This window comes from Glycine max, chromosome 2, assembly GCF_000004515.6.
Source record: "Glycine max cultivar Williams 82 chromosome 2, Glycine_max_v4.0, whole genome shotgun sequence".
In the NCBI taxonomy this organism is placed as follows: domain Eukaryota; kingdom Viridiplantae; phylum Streptophyta; class Magnoliopsida; order Fabales; family Fabaceae; genus Glycine; species Glycine max.
This window is the reverse complement of record NC_016089.4, coordinates 44,123,641-44,140,190: the sequence shown is the minus strand read 5'-3', so window position 1 is coordinate 44,140,190 and position 16,550 is coordinate 44,123,641. Positions and strand designations below refer to the sequence as shown.

The window sequence follows — 16,550 nt, the reverse complement described above, 5'->3', positions numbered from 1 at the left end:
GACAACAACAACAAATCACCACCTTCACAACTTCATTTCTCCCCTGTAATTGTTACCTCCCCTGCATCTCCTCACTCTGTTTTTTTGCATCTTCTTCCTCTGTTTCCCACCAATGATTACATCAAAGAGGGTCCACAGATTCTTCAAGTTCCGTGCCTTAGTGCTTTCTCTTATCTATGCCAACCATTCTTTGTGCCTTGTGAATGCCCAAAACTGACCCTGTCCCAAACTCTTACCTGCCACAAATCCCCTGCTAATACCCTGAATCAAAAAGGGGTACTTTGACACGAACCTGTCACTTTCCTTGTTAAATAGTATCTGCTTATTCTCCCATCCAATCACACCGTGCACCACTTTCTCTCCCTCCCCTTTGTAACTTTCGTTTTCAAATAGAACAAGAAACGAGAAAAACAAAATCAAATGGTTGCTAAGGACTATAACCACTTAACATGTACGGTTGTGAGCATGGGAAAAATGATGCAGAGCATTGACTATTCTAGACTTTTCTGGCTATTTTTTGGGATCTTCTCTCACGTAAATCATGAAGGAAAGCCTAGGATATAGGATAATACCATATTGAAATTTTGTTCTGCTTTCATTTTTTTCCCTTCTTGTTCTTCTCTGCAGTCTGCACAATTAAGTTGCAGCGTAAAAAAATTATAGTGTTTCAATAAATATAAGAGGTGGTTGCGAAGTTGGTGCATATAAATACGAATCAAACATGGGAGAAAATTGTTATGTGGAAACCGACCCAACTGGTCGGTATGGCAGGGTAAGTTCTAACCCCTGTTTTTCTCTGCTTTCATTCCATTTCTTGTGCCATTTGTTATGTTTATTTATGTTGTGCATAGGGGAAAAAATATACCCCCCCCCCCCCCCCCCCCCTTTGTTTTGGGGTACAAAGGTATTATGTACGTGTTATTTTTAGATGAGACATAATTTTTTTGCCATTTTTGTTCACATGGTTAGTATTGTAAGAAAGTTTAAGCCATGTGCTATTTAGTTACCATTAGACTTTGATAAATAATCTCCTAAAATTGTATTAAGTTAAGGAGAAACAGTGTGTTTCTAAAACTGTATGTGTTATGGATTGTAAATGATTGAGACACTGTTTCTTATGTGACACGTTATGTGTTGCTTGTGATTGATTATTAGTTTGGAGATGTTCTTGGAAAAGGGGCAATGAAGACAGTGTACAAAGCAATCGATGAGGTGCTTGGAATTGAGGTAGCATGGAACCAGGTCAGACTCAACGAGGCGCTTCGCACGCCGGACGATTTGCAGCGGCTTTACTCAGAGGTTCATCTCCTCAGTACCCTCAAGCATCAGTCCATCATAAGATTCTACACTTCTTGGATTGATATTGATAACAGGGCCTTCAACTTTATCACAGAATTGTTCACATCTGGGTCACTGAGAGAGTAACTAACTTCCTTTCCAACTATAACTTAGCCAATTACTGCAGTCCCATATTGTAGTACCTTACAAAAATTAGGCTACTTAGGACTAAGTCATCACATGGATTTTGTTTCATACAAGTGAAGCTATTGAAAATTTTAACAGTTTATAGTTAATAGACACTTATAAGAGAACAGAAAAGAAACGAGACTATAATGTATATTGCAACTTTCTGGTTTTATATGTTTTATGAAATAACTGATGGTTTTCATAAAGCATGTAAAAGTACAAAGTTGCAATATACATTTCATTCACTGATAATTTATCTCAGTATCTTGAGAAATTAGTATTTAACTCCTGGCAAGGGATACCCTAGGTTTACCTAAAAAAATAACTGATAATTTTCTGGCATGTGCAGATACAGGAAGAATTATAAACGTGTCAACATACAAGCTATAAAGAATTGGGCTTGCCAAATCTTGCAAGGTCTTGTTTATCTACATTGCCATGATCCACCAGTGATCCATAGGGACCTCAAATGTGATAACATATTTGTCAATGGTCATCTTGGACAAGTAAAAATTGGTGATCTGGGACTGGCTGCAATTCTTCGCGGTTCCCAATTAGCACATAGTGTTATAGGTACTCACTATGATTCCAATAAGTGTTGCACACTTGCAAGTACTGTACTAAGAAACTGCTACTATTTATTATTGTCAAATAAAATTTTCTCTTTTTGTGCTAGGCACTCCTGAGTTCATGGCACCAGAATTGTATGAGGAAGAATACAATGAACTTGCTGATGTATATTCATTTGGCATGTGTGTTCTGGAAATGCTCACATCTGAATATCCATATAGTGAATGTTCTAATCCAGCACAAATCTACAAGAAAGTGACATCGGTAAGTTCAGATTCTAGTGTAAGTTTTCAGGATATATGTAAAGCTAAATTTTTATTTAGAGGTAGCATTTTATATTTCAGGGAAAACTACCAATGGCTTTTTTCCGGATTGAAGACATGGAAGCACAAAGATTTATTGGAAGATGCTTGGTACCTGCAGAAAAGAGACCATCAGCAAAAGAATTGTTGCTTGACCCTTTTCTTGTGTCTGATGATCCATCATCAACAAAGAAATTTGCAATTCAGAAACCATTTTTGAATGTCAATGAGATGGAGAAACTGCAATTAAGTGATGATCTTCCTAGGACTGGAATGAAAGTGATAGGGAAGCTGAACCCTGAAGATGACACTATCTTTCTCAAAGTGCAAATTTCTGATAAGGATGGTTTGTAATCTTTTTCTTAACTTGCAATATCTACTTGGTTCATTTTAAGTAAAAAATTCTCTTAAAATTGACCAAGACTCTAAGTACATGCTTCTTGAGATTTGAACACTAAACTATTTATTAGTCATGTTTTACATATTCTTTGTGCAGGTTCTGCTAGAAATGTATTTTTTCCCTTTGACATATTATCTGACACACCTATTGATGTTGCAACCGAGATGGTGAAAGAGTTGGAGATTGCAGATTGGGAGCCTTTTGAGATTGCAAATATGATTGACAGAGAGATATCTGCTCTGCTACCTCACAGAAGGCAAAGTAGTTGTTCAGATGCCTTCCACACATTCAATTATCTGGATGATGATTGTGATGATGATGAACCTCATCATCATTTCCGCTCGTTCTCTTCTAGTTCATCGTTCCAAGAATCAATGTCAGATTTAGTCAGCAAAGCTGAGGAAATATCAAGTGGATATTATTGGCTCCATGGTATGTATTCTTGGTCCATTTCTCTAATGATGTTGTGGATGTCCTATTTAATAGCTCCACTGATTGAATATTAGGCGGTCGCGTCTAGTTCAGAACATAACACGCAGTTGAATGTTATTAATTCTTTCTTGTAAATTAAAAAATTTGATCAGGTGTCACATAGAGATTGACATGGAATAACAATTTTCTTTAGCACATAACTAGTTAACTACTGCATGTAGGGAACATGGTGTTATGAAATCCTACAAATAATATTTTTAGAAAGGGTATACTGGTATAGCCTGCCTGATAACATGTCTTCCACCCACTTCCCTAATCCTCTCTTATTTCAATTTCAATTTTTGTGAATAATTGAAAGAAGAGTCTAGTTTAAAATCTAATACAGTTATGAAGCCTAAGTATACTCTAAAAATGACAAAGTATCGGTGTTGTACGTATTGATGCAATACGCATACGATGTACCTAAATACGTGTCTGGGGAGCCTCTAGCTAGTTTATTTTATTCATATATTTTTTTAAAAAAATTGTCTTATATATTTGCCATACAGTTCTGATACTTTGAAACTTTGATTGCGACTAAACTTGTGTATGACTTTATCTTCTCATCTGGATTCTTAAAGCTATTTTTTTTTTTTGGTCAACTAAAGCTATATTAAATAGTAGGCAATTATATAAGTCAATACTTCTTTTTTAATAAGACTATTGATGCTTTCTTTGACATTTTGACATGAGTTAGGGGAAAATATGTAGTTTTCTTGACTTTTTCATAGGGGAAATAATATATTTAGATAGGGGCAAGGAAATATATGTAACTATGGCTTCATGTTATGATCACCAGGCTGCCTCAAGGTCAAGGAGGCAGCAGCTTAAGGGCCCCAAAATTTAAGACAGCAGATTAAGATTCATATATTTGTTTAAGGCTTCAAATTTTTAGGAAACATTCCTAATAATTACAAATATACTTTAGGTAATTATGATCATCATCTATTATTAATATAATTTTTTTTATCTATAAGAATAGTTATTTATGTACTCATGTAATTATGCATTTCTAAGAAATAATCGATGTTTTTTTGTAAATAACTAAATATTATGCATTTATATAAAGTGTTTTTTTTAAATTTATATAACGTGTTTAGACCATATCATATCTATGTAACAAAATAAAAGACCATATAATATTTTGAATTTTGAACTTAAAGAATTTCCCATATCCCCCGGCCCTAATCCCTAAACTTGCTTAATAAGTATATGGCTTAACTATTTTTGGTCGTTCTCTGTATAACACACTAACATGACCAACTATTATTGCAGATGATTTGCATGATGATACCAGTTCACGATGCTCTTCACAAGGGACATATTCCAACTTGAATTACTATTCTCTGGATGATCATCATCAAGAGTACAACGTGCCATCTTTGAGAAAAGATAAACTTCCCATCACAAAGAGTCACAACAAGGGCAAAAAGGTTTCCTCAGGCGAAGACTTGAGCAATTTCAACCAATATAAACTCATGGTAGGATCACAGGTTCCTCTCACTAGTAAAAGCAAGATGATGATGAACAATCATCATAGATTAACAAGGAACAGGTCATTGATTGATATAAGGAGCCAACTATTGCACCGTTCACTGGTTGAAGAGGTGAACAAAAGAAGGTTATTCAAGACAGTTGGTGCTGTGGAGAATATTGGATTTCAGGCACCTTGTGATGTTTCCACAAAAAGGTCACAGCATGTATGTGTTGCTCCAAATGAGAACTCTCCAAGGAGTGGCAAGGGAGGAAAAATTAAGAGATGATTTTTTTGAGAAATGAGTGTCTCTTAAACATTGAAAAATAATAGATGTGATGCATGCATAGCCTTCTGTGTTATATTTGGCCACTAAGATAGGAAAATATACACTGTTTGGGAGTTAGGTTCAGATGAATGTGATTATGTGTATAGATTATGGAGTGTGCTGAACAAAAAATGATTTTAGGCGATGGAGAACTTTTCCCAAGATGCTGGACCAACAAGCTCTACTATTTCTGTAGATGCATGGAAATGAAAGGAGATGCAGCTGGTCGACAAGCTAGGATTAAGATTCACTATGCCAGTGGTTTGTTTTACTAGTTGCTTTCTCATTTTTGGAACATACACTGATTTGTATGTTGTTAAAGATGATTGTATGTGAGCCCTTTGCTTTTGCTATCAGTTATAAAATTCAAAGAGCCATGTGGCAAAACTTTTTTCTAACAGAGGTCATGTGTGTATACGTAGTTTGTTTGTGGCATTGTTATTGTGACATGAACTTTGTCCATAGCAATCAATTTAGAAGTTTTAGATGTGATTGTTGATACTCGATCAAATTTGTCCAATTTAATCATGCATGCATAAAAAAATTAGAGGAGAAATTTCAAATAAAAATTAATCTATTTAGATTTCAAATAAAATGTGAAAAATGAATAATTGACAATTTGTAAGTAAGGTGGAAGTAATAATTAAATAACGAAAATATGAAGAGGTATATAAGAAATAAAAAAAATTCTAAAAAATCAATCTTTTAAGATCAAAGAGACAGATGTTAATGTCAGCATTATTGTAGTAACGATTTGATCCCTACTTATGATTGACCATTAACATAAAATCAAATATTAATCTTAATTGATTGGCTTTATCTATAAAATAAAAAAATTTGATTGATTGACCTTACCCATAAATTAACTAAAGAAGCAAGAAATAAAGGAATAATAGCCATTTCCATTTCCCAAACCTCATATATTTAGATTTAAATTTTGATTTTCATCTCAAGCGCTGCTCCTCTCGGAACAATTGTGAAAATAGCTAGTTGCTAAAGCTGGCTGAGTATCCATATAATAACTCTGTAGAGTGTTCATGTGCCTAGTTTTATTGCTAGGGTTTCGAGTTGCACTATTTCACACCAGGGGTTATAGCACTTAGATGAAAAAGCTAAAGATAAATATCAAATAATCATTAATTTTGAATCCAAAAGCGACATCCTTCGTTTGACCATTTTAATCTATCCTAAGAATTTACTTATGGTAAAATGATGTATTTATAATATGTACCAAAAAGAGAGATTTATAATGATGAACCACATTATGACTAATGTACTCAAATTATGAATGGTGTGGAGCTGTATCACTATCGCTTGTCTCATTTGTTAGATGCAGCATGGCGTTATTTTCTAGGCTATGATTAATTGTAGATATGCATATTTGAATAAATCTATGGTGTTTATATGTCCCTTGATCGTGAAGCTTAATAATATTGGATCATCGTGGAATAATGATGTTTTAGATCGAGTCTGTTCATACAATAGAGAGTAAACTTTATCATAAGCTCATTTTATAGTGTGGAAAGGTATGTTGTGGTTTCAAATGTCAATGCTGCTTGAATTTTTAAACTTGGGTTCCACACAGTACTTCAAACTCAGGTGAATTGGAGCAATCTAGAATTAATCCACGCTCTAGTAGATTTTTCAAGAAACATGACCAGAAATGATTAATTTTCTGTATGTGAAGAGATTGATCGTGTAGGTGTAGCTCCCATCTAAGCTAGAAGTCTTCAAATTTTCTTAATCAAGCCCTCCTCTAATTTTCTCTCCCTTATCCTTGTCCTTAAATTAAAATTAAACAACCATGCATATTCTTCTGACAAAATTAATCTTTATCAGTAATATTGTAAGATTTTCAGAATAATCAATAATGGTACTAATAATCAATTATTCTTTTTTCCTGGTCTATTAACGTCTCCAATTAACCCCACCCACGTACTATGACATAAATATTTCTGCACCTTTATGATGGTTTGATAGATTATGCATCATCATCAATTTGTGATGAATGAAAGCAGCAAATATTCCACATTCATTCTCGTCTATCATGCTTCCAAACTCAACTTCATGTCCCACATATTTTTCATACCATTCCAGCCAATACATTTAACTCTGGTGCCCAAATCAAGTAAAAGGAGGGGGTTAAAGAGAATAATTATTTTAGTTCAAGATCTTTCTATTAATCCTTCTATTTACTAAATAAAAAATATATTCAATACTACTTATCTTTTCAAAATAATAAAGGAGTCAATAGTGTAAGTATTGATTGTGTAAAGATTAACATGGTCTAACACATGATTGATAAAAAATATTATTCCTTAAACATGTGATCAAGAATTTGATATTCACATATATGAAAAAACATGTTAAAAAAAATTAATCCCTTAAATAAATTTTAATAGAATTTATCATTGACTCTCAGTGAAATAATATATCTAAGTTAAGAAAAAGATTATATAAAGAGTTTTATTTTGATATCTACTCATAAATCATAAATTTGTTAATTTTTATAATAATTTTTTTAAAAATAATACTGTGATTTTTAATTTTTTGATAGTATAAATGTTTTTAGACTGCTTAGAAATCAAACACATATTAAATGCATTTACTTTTTATATAATGTCTTTTTGATGCTAGGTGAATTAATAAGAGGATCTTTCATAAGGGTGTAACATTGCTCGAGTAAAGAGTACAAGGGTACCACATCAATTTAGTTTGCCCAAGATGGTAAAAATTTAATGTATAGAAGGTATATGCTACTTGTCTGGGAGCAACCTAACTTTCCAATATTTATGAAATATTCTTGTATTGAGGGAAATATCTTTACTAAAACGTTGACTAAAAAACATTTATGGTCGCTACCGATCTTAAAATTATCATAGTTTTTTGTGAAGACCTACCATGTTTTATGTCATTCAGGGCTATTAGTTGATATAAGTAGCCAGAAAAGAGAGTTACATTATGAGGAACTTTCATATCTCATTCAATTTGCTTTCATATCTCATTCAATTTGCTTTCATATGACCCCGAAAACAGAATTGACGACATCATTGCAATGTTATCTAGTGCATTTGACTGATTTATCATTGACAATGTGGATGGCAATTTTTCTTATAGGGAATGTATACCTTTCTGATTCATGACATATCAGCAACCATAATTGTATGATCGCTTGCCACTAATTGCGGTTGATACAATTTCCAAGTTCTAACACCATTGCTAAAGGAAATGAGAATCTGCTACAGGGCTTCTTGTCACAAATTTCCTATATAATTAGAGACTTTCTGTAAAGAATAGTCATTACCTATTTCATAGAGATGTGAATAATCATATTTTTATCTAAAGGAACACTTTGTCAAATTCGTGTCAAAAAAACACTTGGTCAATTTATTTTTTCCTGTGTAACTTGTTTATACTGCAGAACTAACTTTTCCACAATTGGAGTAATTTGTCAAACCGCACAACTAAAGATAATTAGATACAGAGAGAGCTGTTTTTTATTTTTGGTTTTTCTGTTTGTGGAGTCTGGTATGCTAGGTTGCAGAAAAGAACTTAAAAAAACTGACATTGAGCTCTAGATTGTAGAAGCTGTTTTTGCATGTCAAAAAGACATTTAACTGACATTTGAGTTTGACACTACAGAATATCCAAAACAACTCAAATAGTGACAACAGTGGAAAGGAAGTAGCAAGGGAATTCAGCAAGTGTTTCTGTCACTTGTTTGCAGTCATCAGGTAATCCAGCTAGAGATTTTGAATCATATAGTGGAGAGTGGAAACAGTTTACGCAACCCATATCAAAATTCTAAAGCAAGTGAGAAAATCAATTGATTCTTAACACAAATTCAATGTTTCTTGGCACATTTAAGGTTGTCAAAACTTGAGGATATTCTTTATATGAGGATACCAAATTTCTGATAATTCAGAACAGAAGTTGATCAAAAGACTGGTGATAGTTACAAGATTATAAATATGCATTGGATAACAATAAGATCTTTACATTCTTAGTTGAGCCAAGTCAAACCAAATTTGCTCAAATGCCTTAACAATGAGATCATGGTATTCACTTGAATTGAGGGAAAGGTAGCAAGCAAGTAAGTCCTCCAAATCCTTCGATGCGCGGATATTGTTCTCCACAATCATCTCCACCATTGACTCCCTGAAGTCACTTTGTGGATCAAATGAGGACTTAACAACAGCAAATCCATCTGGAAAGCCTGTACTCCTTGAACCTTTGCTTGCAGTGGATGACACACTCCTTCTTGCACATGCTTGAACTTTTCTGCTTGCAAGTTTTGGAGAATTGACTCTAAGCCTTATGCCTGCAGAATTAGCAAAGGGCTTTCTATGATTGCTTTTCCTCCTCCTTTGAGTTCTAATGCTTTCCTCTTTGTTAATCTCAATTGAGAAAGACTGATCATCCTGCATTTCATCCAAATCAGTTGAACTTCTCACCTCAGCGGCTTCGATGACCTTATCATCAAACTTCACTGGCCTTGTCAATATTGGAGCAAGACCAAGCTGTGAAATTGCATCAAACCCATCTTGCTTTTCCGGATTCCCAAGGAAGGACTCACTGTTCATGTCAATGATGATGTCATTAGTGGAAGAGCTAACTCTGCAGCTGCAATTAGTGTCCATTCCATTAAGCAAATCAGGAACAGAAAAGCTGTCACATTCAGACTCTGAATAAGCATACTCATGAAGATCAGACTCAGAAGAGCTTTCAGCTGAAGACACATCATAATCTGGTGACTGAACCTGGCATGGCTTGATCCAATGATTCGCGGAGTCATAGCCGGAAGAGGGAATGAAAGAGGACGAAACAACGGTGGGAGAAGGCTTGTAGATGGTTTTTCTCCTAGCCCTTCTCTTGGAAGACCTTCTAGGTGAATCAGTGAATGGCATGTCCAAGTCTTTGGTGTGAATGGGAGTGTTGTATAGCTTACCAGCTCTAATAGGCTCAGTGGAGAAATAGTGTGAATATCTTGGCAGCGACCTTTGTGATGTTGTTGTTGTTGGTGGTGAAGACACTTTACTCTTCATAGCATGAGAACCATTTCTCTTCCTTGATTTGCTCATGTCTTTCAGCTTGTAAAACCAAGCATTTGGTATCATATCTGATAACTTGAACCTGTTGTTACCCATCAGAGAAATGACACAAACACTTGCTCTCTCTAAGTTTTTCTTTGTGTTTCTTTATTGTGATGCCTTTCAGATGTGTTTCCAATTCATTCAAGATGAAATGGAAGATGAATAAAGCCAGAAAGATTGGTTTATAACAGGAAGAATAAAAAGAAAGAAAGAAAAAAAAAAGTTGGTGGTCCAAATTAAAGTCTCTAGCATGAAAGCAAGGGACCAAGTTTGTCCACCAAATTACTTTCTCTCATGATTGCTTACCAGCAAACATGCACAAAGCTCGTACTGTTTGTATTACTACAACATTATTGGTTTTCTATGTTCACGCTCGTCTAAGCTAATCAATTCCATTTTAACAAGTGTAATATAGTTGTATATAAGAAACATTCCGTAACACACACTATTCATCATTATGAAAAAAGGGGACGCCCAAAATATATTTAAGAAATTGATTGGAATGCTGAGATTATAAAGTTTAATTTTAGTACTTGGTCTATTTCTTAATTTGACATTCTATATTTAAAAGAAATGTTAATGGCGTTGTGCATTAGTGCTCACATGACTTTACAACAGTGTTACATCAACATTTCTATTAAATATTTTTTAGTGAGATTTCTATTAAATATTAAATGTTAAATTAACGGATATATTAAAACTATGTGATTAAAGTAGTGGAGATTTCTCTTAAAAAATTAGTGGAGATCAAAATTGCAAAATGATTATAGTAAGAAGACTAAAAGTGTAATTAAATTTTAAATTTAATTATTAACTTAAAAGTTAGATATAAAGTAATTTCTAATTAATTAACTATTTGAAAATATTTACATTAACAATGTATCATAATTAAACTTTACATTTGGACGCTTAAAATCCTAGCATGAATTAATAATAAATTTTAAAAAAACGCCGATACTCAACTATTCCGAATGAATATAAAATAGGATTTTCTCAATAAAAATATTTCTCATTTTATATTTTTAACTAGTGTTTTAAGTATATTAATTAATATTTGTATATAAAATATTAACAGGAGAGGACATGAGATTCGAGACCCATATGTTTAGGGATCATCACTGGTTTCATGGTTTTTGATAGGTTCAAAATGGATAGATTATTATACTATAATAGATCCCAAACAAAGAAATATAGTACTTTCACAAATTACTCCACAATTTAATGCGGTATAACTAAGGTGTTAGGCACCCAAGATAGCCAAGTTTGCAGTGTCACTACTAATTTAGTTTATATTAGCATTATATAATTGAATTTGAATTTAAGGAAAGAAAAAGTATTTTAACAAAAATTTAAAATGGCACCTACTAGATTGGTTGAAGTGTCCCCCCATAGATTTCACAATCCAAGATACACGGTATGTCAAAAAGTTGCATGCTAAAAGCGTGTATGTATCATAGGCTTTTCATTATGGTTGAAGTCTCTACACACACTATGTACATAACAAGTCATTATATTACTATGCAACAAGATTGCATGCTTTTATTTCCTTGCTTGCTTACGCATTTTTTTTTCTTTGTTTTGTCTGGACTGCTCTGAGTGCCTACCAATATTTTTGCTGGCAGTTGAAGGATTGAATCTCATGATCCGGTTCTCCACGCTCTGTCTGGCCGGGGGTGTATATATATGTATTTGACCTTCAACAAGTAATCATGATGAGAACCATTTTTTGTTATGGGTGCTGATTCATTTATCCCCCAATTCTTGGCTTTAGGAATCATGACATTCTTTCTCTTTTTATCCATAATCCCCCACATGCTTAGTGCTGCCTTAAACATCTCTCAAGTCTTAGATTCGTTTCCTTTATTTAATATTTTTGCAGGAAAATTAAGACCAGATCTTGACCAACAAAAGATTAATCGAATTAATTCATATTTCACAATGAAATGGTTCGATTGTTATTGTCAATGTGATGATATCTTAATGAACCTTGTTGGTAGATAATATGTAAGGATATGTAAGTGTTCATTAAATCTTAGAGCATGTCCTCGTGGTGGTAAGCTCTGGTGGTAAGCTCCTGATGAAACTCACCTAAATTTCCATAGATAAAAAAAAAAAAAAAGCAACTCGTATTTCAGATTGGGCTTCTGGAATACAAATGAAGGTTGGAAAAAGTTTTGGATGTAGTCTTGTTGTGTCAAGCTACTATGGTCTGGTTGTCCATCTCTCTTACAGGCCCAATATATGGCTATATCTTGGGACATGCTAGGTGCACCCAAGCAACATTACTGGTGCATCCAGTAATTAGATGAATGAGCAAAATTGTCCTTATATCAAAGTTTGAAAATAAAACTAATTTAAAAAAAAATAATTTCTTCCTCCGGAGAAGCTATCGGAAGAAGTTCTTCTTCCAGTAACTTCTCTGGAAGAAGGTTCTTCTGGATGAACAATTTATTCTACCGGAAGAACCTTGTTCCGGAGAAAAGAATTATTTTTTTTTAAATTAATTTTATTTTCAAACTTTGGCACAAGGACAATTTTGCCCATTCACCTAATTGCTGGGTGCACCAGTAATGTTGCTGGGTGCACCTAGCATGTCCCCTATATCTTTTAAGTATGCCAGCCCAGTGTCTTTAGATAACTATGTAATGTCATGAATATTATTTGTATCTATCTCTTTTCATCTCTTTCCTATTTTTTAATTTTTTTTCCTCAAAAATACTCCTTCTGAAAACCAATTATTTGAGTTTTTTTTAATATATTTAACACATTTCTGAAATTAATATTTCTGAAAACTACTTTCCATCAGATAAACCTATTACTAGTTACAGCGAGAAGATCCAAACAATCAGTTGATTTACACTTGCAACAGAAAAAATAAAATAAAAGGATAAGGCAATTAAGGGATGAAACTTGAAAGATAGCGGCATACTGGAACTAATTTAAAGACTGACTGACCTACTAGAGGGAAGGATTACTCCTATTGACCAAAAGCTTTTCACATTCTGTGCTTGTACATTTCGTCCTAGCTGTCAATAATCCCTTTTGTGCTTTATACATGACTTCCAGAAATTTGTTTATGGAAGATTAAATTTCCTTTAATACTTCTGAAATTTAGTTTTTGAAATATATTAATCTAAAGTTTCAGAAATTAGTTTATGATAAATCTACCAACTTAGGTTAAAATAAGTTGTTTCAGCAGCCACACTCAAAGACAACAGAGATGAGGATAGAGATGTCAACTACTAAGTGTATATTTAGATTAAAGTTGAGTCTAAAAGTATTATTAGACTAGAAACAACAATTTTTTTATTTGTTGTATTAGAATTGTTTATTGTACTTTTCAAACTTTAATTTTTTTTATTTGTAAGAATTAAATACGGTACAAGAAGATTTATAATATTCGCACACCATATTTAATGAACTGAGTTAGATTTTCTTAGATTTTCAAACTTTAATCTAAACATAGCCTAATGTGTTTATAAACTCATTGAGAATGAAGCAATCACATTTGGAATATAGAAACTATAAATTAGCTTAACTAAAACACACCCGAAACGTGGAATGAGAAGAGGGGATAGGACAGAGAAGGGAGGTATAAATAGAAAGGCCCATACCTTTCATGTAAGTGATCGAGCCTGTTTGAACAGTTTATTTCAAGCCCAATAAGGTTGTAAATGATTCCAATTATATAGTTTCGTCGTAAACGTGGGAAAAAGAAAAGAAAAGAAAAATTCATCCTAGTTGGCTCATTTATATCAATAACAGTTTTCAGCATAATTAACATTTTTGAAATTTAGTTCTCTTCTGCAATTCTGCTAAAAATTAGCATTTGTTTAATATAATAATAATAATTTCACTTATCTGATATCTAACTTTACTCTATATTTCTTATTCATTGACCAACAAAATGCCAGGGAAATAAAATAAGAAGAGAGACAACACTCAAGACAAAGCCGGAAATCCTTTCACCCAACAACTCCACTAACTCCAATTATATCTCACCTAATATCCTTTGCTATAAAGCTAAACATATTCTTAGAAAGACTAGGGCGTTTGTTTAAGCTTTTATAGAAGAAAAAGATATAATTAAACCATGTATTTGGACTGTTAATTATAAGAAAAATGCTAATAAGTATGAAACAAACATATTCTTATAACTTCACGAAGGCCTTGTTCTTTTTGCTAAATCTGATTTTACATTTAGTTTAAAAAGGAACATTGGTCAAGGTCATCCTTTTGTGCAACTTTTGTTCATAATAAATAGCACCACTCTAATAATAATTTAATATATCTTGTAGTAAAAGGAGAATTTTTTTTTATTACCAACATGTTGGTGTAAGGAGAACTAGATTTGAATCTTTTAAGCAATATTTTAGATTCGAGGGGAAAGGTGTTATTAAAGATTATCAATCAAGTTATTTGAAGAAAAAAAATAATTATTAACAAAATTTGTGATATTTCACATAAATAATATGATTAACCATTTTTTTAAAAATATGTTTGAATACTTTTCTTTAGTGTTTTGTTTTGAACTAGATGTAACTAGTTGCTTTGGCGTGTCTGCATTGGAACGCGTATTTTTCTGTTCAACGTGAGTGTAACACACTAACGCTTTTCCAAACAACTACTAATGGTTAGAAAGAGTATTTTATGAAAATAATAAAAACCATGTCATAAGTTCACTTTTGGTAAAACAAAACATTCAAATTGGCCCACACACACACACAAATTTTCTCATAATTTGTGTACATTATCCTAGAAGTCATAGAGCAATGAAGAATTCTACTACATTCATGATTGAAACTCCGCATATACTCATATACATGTGAGAGATCAGAATGTTGATGACAATAAATAAAATGTTTCTTCTTTTCTTTTTCAAATCAATGGTCATAGACTCATAGTACAGTTAAAGACAGCACTGATTCATTCCCTTAACGCGTATATTGTCTTGGTAACATATTTCATGCCACTGCTATGCCAATTTTTATCCAATGCCACATCACAATAAGACGTGAAACCCACACTCACCAACTAACTATTCAATAATAAGCATAACTTATTAAAGACCTCACACCCCTCTCAACACACCAATAGACTTCCTCTCTCTCTCTCTCTTTCTCTAACCAACATCACAACCTCATTCTCTCCGAGTTAACAACAAACTTAGGTTCCAACAAACATCCTCATCCACCTAGAATAGTAATCACAAGCAACAAAGCCACCACCCTAAAGTAGCACACTAAAGCACTCCACTTTCTTCAGCATCACTCCTCTCTTTACTTGTTAGAGATGAAAGGGAAAGCATTGGGTGTCTTTAAATCCAAGCTTCTCAAGCCATGCAAAAAACTATTATTATTTTTCAGACTTAAACCCAAGAAATATTTGTTTATAAGAGCTCTCAAGTTCCGTGCTCACAAGTCCACATTCCCTAAGGCCTTCCCAAGAAAACCAACTATAATGTCTTCCTTGTTGCAATCCGTGTTTCGTTCACCCAAGAAATCTAAGCACGCGGACACATTGCAAGGACTCAAGAGTCCCTCCAATGTGCATGAAACTCCGTTCTTTCCTTCGCCACTTACCCCGGCTTGTGTGATGGCTCACGGGGCAGAGAAGATGGAGGCTTCGAGGCAGGAGGTAGAAGATGCATGCAGGAGTTTTGAGAACTATTTGGTGGAGATGATTGTGGAAGAAGGGAAGACCAGGGACTTGATGGATGTGGAGGAACTTCTATATTGTTGGAAGAACCTTAGGTGTCCTGTGTTCATTGATTTAGTTAGTAGATTTTATGGAGAGCTTTGTAAGGACTTGTTTTCTCCGGATAGTGAGGAAGGTGACAGTTCCAAGTGAAGGCCTAAGGAGAAAGTGTGAGGGAATAAATAGAATAATAGATATTAATTTTTTCTAACTATAATTTTCAATTGGGTGTTCCCATAAAATTGGATGTGTGCAATCTATGAATGCAATTTATATAAAATATTTAATGAAATGATTTATCTTGATTTATTCATCCTTAGTTTTGAGGAAATAACTGATTGTCCAAAAGTCTCAACACCTTTGGTTTATAACTATTGCCTTTTCATATAAATCCGATTCCTGATTTGGTTTGAAAAACTGAATTCAGATTTTGCTTCTTTTGTCTTTTTGGCAACTATCAAGATTAGCATTGAGGATGAACCCATATTAAGACTTCTAGCATGTACTTGCAAATATGAACACAAGTCAGGAAACTGCAATTGGCATTTTTTAAAATAAAAGAAAAAATCTCAAATCATTCTATTCCATTGCGTTTCGAGTCTCCAATATGATCCCTACATATACTAATAACAGCATGTTGTCACATACATAAGCATAGTAAATAAACATCCGTACAAAAGATTAATACATCAACAACAGTTTAAGAACAAGATATTACCCTAATATATTATGATTGAAAAGAGATAAA

At 33.4% G+C, this 16,550-nt stretch overlaps 3 protein-coding genes across 4 annotated transcripts; 2 read left to right on the top strand and 1 right to left on the bottom strand.

The window, feature by feature from the left end:
* Positions 1-5,410, top strand: WNK12 (with no lysine kinase 12). Of its 2 annotated transcripts, NM_001249107.1 has the most exons (8): positions 722-772; positions 1,156-1,421; positions 1,817-2,040; positions 2,144-2,301; positions 2,382-2,685; positions 2,836-3,171; positions 4,486-4,910; positions 4,943-4,966. In NM_001249107.1, exons 1-8 carry the CDS (start codon positions 722-724, stop codon positions 4,964-4,966), a joined length of 1,788 nt encoding a protein of 595 aa, NP_001236036.1. The 2 variants fall into 2 exon arrangements, with proteins under 2 accessions (XP_006574320.1, NP_001236036.1); XM_006574257.4 differs by having other exon boundaries at positions 1-772; positions 4,486-5,410.
* A 3,471-nt stretch (positions 5,411-8,881) lies between these two features.
* On the bottom strand, positions 8,882-10,493 carry LOC100780926 (transcription repressor OFP1). The gene has a single exon (XM_003518295.5). The coding sequence runs from the start codon at positions 10,157-10,159 to the stop codon at positions 9,008-9,010; it is 1,152 nt and encodes a 383-aa protein (XP_003518343.1). The 5' UTR covers positions 10,160-10,493; the 3' UTR covers positions 8,882-9,007.
* A 4,692-nt stretch (positions 10,494-15,185) lies between these two features.
* Positions 15,186-16,132, top strand: LOC102659778 (transcription repressor OFP17). The gene has a single exon (XM_014769364.3). It carries the CDS (start codon positions 15,398-15,400, stop codon positions 15,953-15,955), a length of 558 nt encoding a protein of 185 aa, XP_014624850.1. The 5' UTR covers positions 15,186-15,397; the 3' UTR covers positions 15,956-16,132.
* The last annotated feature ends 418 nt before the right edge of the window (positions 16,133-16,550 follow it).

What these genes read in the sequence shown, in the direction of transcription:
- WNK12 (XM_006574257.4), top strand. Translation starts at nt 722, where the DNA reads ATGGGAGAAAATTGTTATGTGGAAACCGACCCAACTGGTCGGTATGGC. An exon ending in ACATCTGGGTCACTGAGAGA is followed by an intron (nt 1,422 to 1,816) that starts GTAACTAACTTC and finishes TGGCATGTGCAG; the next exon opens with ATACAGGAAGAATTATAAAC. An exon ending in TGGATATTATTGGCTCCATG is followed by an intron (nt 3,172 to 4,485) that starts GTATGTATTCTT and finishes CTATTATTGCAG; the next exon opens with ATGATTTGCATGATGATACC.
- LOC100780926 (XM_003518295.5), bottom strand. Translation starts at nt 10,159, where the DNA reads ATGGGTAACAACAGGTTCAAGTTATCAGATATGATACCAAATGCTTGG.
- LOC102659778 (XM_014769364.3), top strand. Translation starts at nt 15,398, where the DNA reads ATGAAAGGGAAAGCATTGGGTGTCTTTAAATCCAAGCTTCTCAAGCCA.